We start from the raw sequence: 5,593 nt of genomic DNA on the forward strand, positions 1-5,593 counted from the left end.
ACATTGTCTTGCATTTACTATAATTCATCATAATTGTCCAACTCACAAGTTGATACAGGTCATTTTGTAATATCTCAGCATCCTCCAACCCGTTAGTGTAATTTTTTTAAAAACTAATATTTTATGTAGCATCCTCTAGAGAGCTTTCCCAACCAAGCACACCAAATCAACACACTTTCCATCATTCAGAGAAGTAACATCCTTACAAATCAGATTTGTAAAGCAAACTTTCCATTTTCCTTTGGTGAATCTGTGTTGGCTTTCTCCAGTATTTTAACATATGATTTTGTAAATCTTTTTTCCTCATACTATACAATTTTTGCCACTACTGTAAAAAAATTAATTGGCATCTAACTTCCTGAATAACTTTTATCACCTACAGTGAAGATAGGAGTAAAGAAATGCTCAGCAGTGATGTAAGGAGTTACAAAGTGGGTATGCTTGGCTAGACATGCAGATAATATAATAATGTGCAGTTGCTAATTAAGTCAAATATATAAAAGTAGAGGTATGATAACACACTCATCCCCTGGTTCCAACATGTCTATAAATGAAGAGAAATATACTCAACATGTCTGACTTGGACCTTGTTTAATGCCTTGGACAAAATCAGATCTGATCCTGGTGCTTTAACTGTTTTTATTTTATTTCTTAACCTTAACATACCTGAAGGATTAATATCCACATAATTCTGGTTAAGTACTTCCCATAAAATATCCAGAATCAGGAATATTACTTATTCTGTCTTCACTTGTAACAACACCTACAAGCCCAGCCATATCAGTTTTCAACAAAAACCTTGCCATCAACATCCTCGAATAGGTCCTGTCACAATTTTAACATTTTGCTCACCTTAAACATGTTTAAAACCTTTATTGATAGTTCTATCATCAGTTAGCTAAACTTACTATAGTTCTGCAAATCCAACAACCTCTATTAATTTAAAACTCTTAAAGTTTTGGTATTTATTCACAATTTTCTCCTTTATCAAAACAAATCAATATATAATAATTAAAAAAATTTAGTACATATATTTCATGCTTATTTATTTCGTAAACAATTAGGTTGATCTTTCCCATTATACTCTTCCTCTGTTTAGGAAGATGCCGATGCTGATTTAAAAATAATTCATTTTTAAATTTCCCAGTCACCTTTTAATTCATTATTACAATTTACTCATAAGTCTTGTCTCACAACCTCAAAACTAGTTTTTTGAAAAGTAAAAACTGAAATTTCATTGATTTATCTCAAATGTACAAAAACAAAGCTAATTACACAATGATTACTCTTCCTCCAATGTTTAACTCTTGTAATTAATTTGTACATTAACATTTCACAATGGTATTTTGAATTATTTCATCTTTTTCTCAAGTTAGTATTTAATAGTTCTTTTCACTGTTTTAATCAAATATGTAAAAGAAAAAAATGCTTTTTAAGTGTTTGGCTACTGACCATAATAGGATACTGTCAAACTTTCATTAGAATCAGATTAATAAATAACACTGTCCACCTTACTATTATCTGATCTAAAAACTTTTATTTAGCTAATTAACAAATGTCATTTAGGCTACATTGTTAAGCATTTCTTTCATAAAGTTCATAATTTTATAGCATGAAAAATTATTTCAGGATCTTTGAACTAACTATTAATACGAGCATGTTCTTCCACAATATCAATACAACTCCAACCTATGAGCAGTTTTAGAACTGGGTTCACAAATTACAGCAACATATTAAACAACAACACAAAAATAATGACACATTAAAATTTCTTTCATAGGGAAATTAAGAAAAACATTTCTCAATCTATAAAAACTTTTTTATATATTTTAAAGCTCACTTTAAAACATAATCTTCTGGCCACTCAAACACTTTTGGAAAATTATTTATTTCTTCTTCTGTATACTCATGCAAAGCTTTAGGTACTGGGCGAAGCTGTTTCACGTGATCAGAAATGTTCTCCATAAGTTCTTGGGGTATGTTATCATCTGGAAAAAGATGAAGCCTTTCCATCATATTGGGACGTAAAAGACTTCCTCCACATGCTTTATATACTGCCTTCCACAACACTTTTGTTTGATCTTTATTATGAAGCTCCCAAGCAGATGTCCATGATGCACCACGAGCAAAACCAGTATGATGATAATACATCCGATAACGCCACTCTTTATTTGGTAAAGCAATGTCTTTTGTATTAATCACAACAACATGGTCTCCAACGTCACTAAGAGAATGGTAGATTGGTTTATGTTTTCCTGATAAATATTTTGAAATCTTTTCTGCTGAATCAAAAGGATTTTGCCATTTAGCATCAAAAAGATACCACAGACGCCCAAACACAGCCCATTGCTGAACTCTTTTGTACGTGGAAATAGGTCTATTCATTATACTGTTTTATTTCAAACTGAAGACAAATTACTCTTTCAGTTTCACAAGTCGCAGGCCAAGGAAAGTTTTTCTTCTCGTAAAAATAACTACAAGGTCAACACTCACTAGATATTATTTATATACATGTATAATAAGCCCTATTTTTAGTGCTCTATTTGGCTAATCTAGAATATAACTCGTAATTTGCATAAATAGTACAATCAACCGACAGTGACAGTCCGTTTTACTAACTTTTTAGTGTTAGTCTAGGACAACGAGTGGAATACAATTTACAAAATTTCTAGCACTAATTACAAAGTAATTTGACTGTTGAGAAAATCGATTTATCAAATCTCCTATTGACAATTAACACAAACAGAGTTCGAAATGGAAAGCCTTATACTTTACAATTTATATGATTACTGTTTATACCCAGTGAAAACTCACATTGGTAAATATAAAATTACTGAATTAATAATAAACACATATCGCACACACACACTTTACTAAAACGGTTATGGCATCTTGCGGTAGGTTCACTAACTATCGTAATTACATACGTGAAATAGTAATTTAAAAAAACAAACAAAAGCCAGACAAATATAGATGATATTGAAAACATTCTTACGCATTGCTAAATAAATTATCTTTTCAGTTATGAGAGTCAATATTATTAGCTGCGTTAACTGGATTATTTTTCTTTAATCCGCGAAATGTTGTAAGCTTTGCCGTAAGTGTTTAAAATAAATGTAAAGGCCAACTATCAAACAGTTTAATACTTGTCACTGAATTATACCAGTCTCAAGCAATACCCCTTTGTTAGTAAACGTGCATATTGTTAAATTGAACGAATGACACTAAGCTTAATATAGAAATTAGTTGTAAATATTTTGTGTAGTATTTTGAAATATCACTTACTTACACAGTAGTCGTATACCTATACTGCAGGGGTGAAATACTGCTGGTACTCAGTGGAATTTAATATGGGCGGTACTAGTACCGAGACTTTTTTGAGTCGCTTTATCACTTTTTCCTGCATAAACGTAGACTTTTTTCAAAAATATGTCAACTTCGCCTAACTGATTCCTCCCTCCCACCGCTCAATGGTACAGCGGTATGTCTGCAGATTACACTGCCGAAATCCAGGTTTCGATAATTTGGTGGGTAGAGACAGATAACCCTTTGTGTAGCTTTGTACTTAACTTGAAAGAAACACACAAACTGCCTAGCTAACTACCTCCACTTGTGTAGAGGTATATAATTATAAACACCATTGATGTATTAATTTGATCTTGTGAATTATTCAGCCACATAACATTTTAATTCAGGTGTTTCCTATAAGGCCTGTTACAAAACAACAAACATTACAATGGTCTGGGCGCTATCTGCATCATCAACTTTCACAAATAACGACTGTTATGGTGTGAAATAGATGCAAAATGTGAATTATAATTATTATCAATTCAATTAAGCCGTTTAGAGTCAAAATTTCAAAATAAATATTAATAACATAATACCGTTTACTTATTTTATTTTTAATAACAATTATTTACAATTTTATTATTAGTTTATTTCAAATAGATTTACTATCATTTAAAATAACTGGCGAACCTAAACTAATCTTTTTGTTCCTGGAGACGGTCGAGCAACTACAGCGAGAAAGTCGTGTTATCTGTAACATTAGTCTGTCGCAAGACTGCCACTGTTCTGCTCATACAACTCGCGCAAGTGAAGTGGTAAGCTATTTTATGCGAGAATTTGGTATAAACTTCCTAAATTTTATCTCAAAAGTGATTACATCTGGTGTGAAAGTGCTATTTTTACAGTTTCTTGTTTGAAATATCCAATCCCTGTTTTACTCAAATTTTATGTAGGTTTTGTGTTAATTACCCCAATATTGACATCTTTATTTTTCAGATCAACTTTGTATTACCAAACCTTGTCAAACAACTGCAGCTGTAAAATCAATACCAATCAACATACTTCAAGGCTTCCTAAAAACAAATCCGTGAATTCGTGAGGAAATTTCTTAAAATTATAAACTTCTTGTATTATTTGACCCCATAAGTCTCTATTTCCCAATGTCTAGTTAGGTCTTTATTATTTCTATAAGGCTTTGAGTTGTTTAGATTCAAAGATTCATTTTTAGGATATTGTCTCCTTGGTGTACTAATAGCTATTGACTTCTTACAGTATCAGCTATATTGGACGCGTTTCCCACATTTATTGCACTTTCCTTTCACTGAAATCCTTTGGGATGAATTGCTATCCCTTATGTGTTTTTGTTTATAGTCAAAGAAAGAAATATCAAAAGCCTACCTTTCTGGTTTTATCATTCTATTATATCACTGAAAGATTTTTTTTAATTTTAATATGTTTCGTATAAAAACTGTAATGTAATCACACTTAAAACATCTTTTGTCCTGTGACTTATTTTCTTCATTCTATATGACTAGATATCTAACTAATACTTTCTGTTTTTCAGGACTATCATCAAAAGGAATTAGTGTTTCTGTACCACTCCATCTGATGATCTAGTAAATTCTAGATGGCGCCTTTTGTTGTTTGTCTATTACTGTAATGGAATCAACTTCCATCTTCTATACCCTGTTTTGGAAATTTTGCTCTGAATATTTCAATTTGGTATGTGTCACTCCAAACCTATTAAATAAGGCAGCTGTTGATGATTGATAGTTGATGTAGTTTAAGGTGCAAGTTTACTTATTAAGTTAACGATGACCCTTTTAAATGAGAAACAATATGAATAATTGATTTCTCAATTGCCAATGTTGTTAAACTGGTCAGATAAATTCTGAACTTGATTTATTAGTGTCATGGCTGTACTGTTACAGAGAAGTCCTGTAGTAACAAATATCACAGCAATAATTAATATCACAGATTAAAAATGCTTTATTTCATATTTTGTAGTTAATGATGTTTCAGGTTGTAATGCTTTGTAAAGCATATAAGGATATGTGGCTTGTTTAATTTGTCTTACATTAACCAAAATAATCTTACTTCTAATAACAGTGTTTGCAACGTTTTCTATCGTTGGACGAGCTCATTTGGAGTATTTGGTAAAATGCCAAGTCCAGCCACATAGTGATAGCAATTAGTTTATTCTTTTATAATATTTCTACAAGCTAGATTCGTCTTGACACAATTTATTGGCCTAAGTTAGCAATTAACAATCTAACAAAACTTTCTTACTAATGGTACTATTCCT

At 31.3% G+C, this 5,593-nt stretch overlaps 1 protein-coding gene across 1 annotated transcript; it reads right to left on the bottom strand.

Annotated features, from left to right (window-relative positions):
* Window positions 1-633: 633 nt before the first annotated feature.
* Window positions 634-2,894, bottom strand: mRpL13 (mitochondrial ribosomal protein L13). The gene has a single exon (XM_076476070.1). It carries the CDS (start codon window positions 2,383-2,385, stop codon window positions 1,837-1,839), a length of 549 nt encoding a protein of 182 aa, XP_076332185.1. The 5' UTR covers window positions 2,386-2,894; the 3' UTR covers window positions 634-1,836.
* Between the last annotated feature and the right edge of the window lie 2,699 nt (window positions 2,895-5,593).

The sequence above is a fragment of the Tachypleus tridentatus genome, chromosome 13, assembly GCF_004210375.1.
Source record: "Tachypleus tridentatus isolate NWPU-2018 chromosome 13, ASM421037v1, whole genome shotgun sequence".
Classification (NCBI taxonomy): domain Eukaryota; kingdom Metazoa; phylum Arthropoda; class Merostomata; order Xiphosura; family Limulidae; genus Tachypleus; species Tachypleus tridentatus.

Coding starts and splice junctions, on each gene's coding strand:
- mRpL13 (XM_076476070.1), bottom strand. CDS start 2,385: ATGAATAGACCTATTTCCACGTACAAAAGAGTTCAGCAATGGGCTGTG.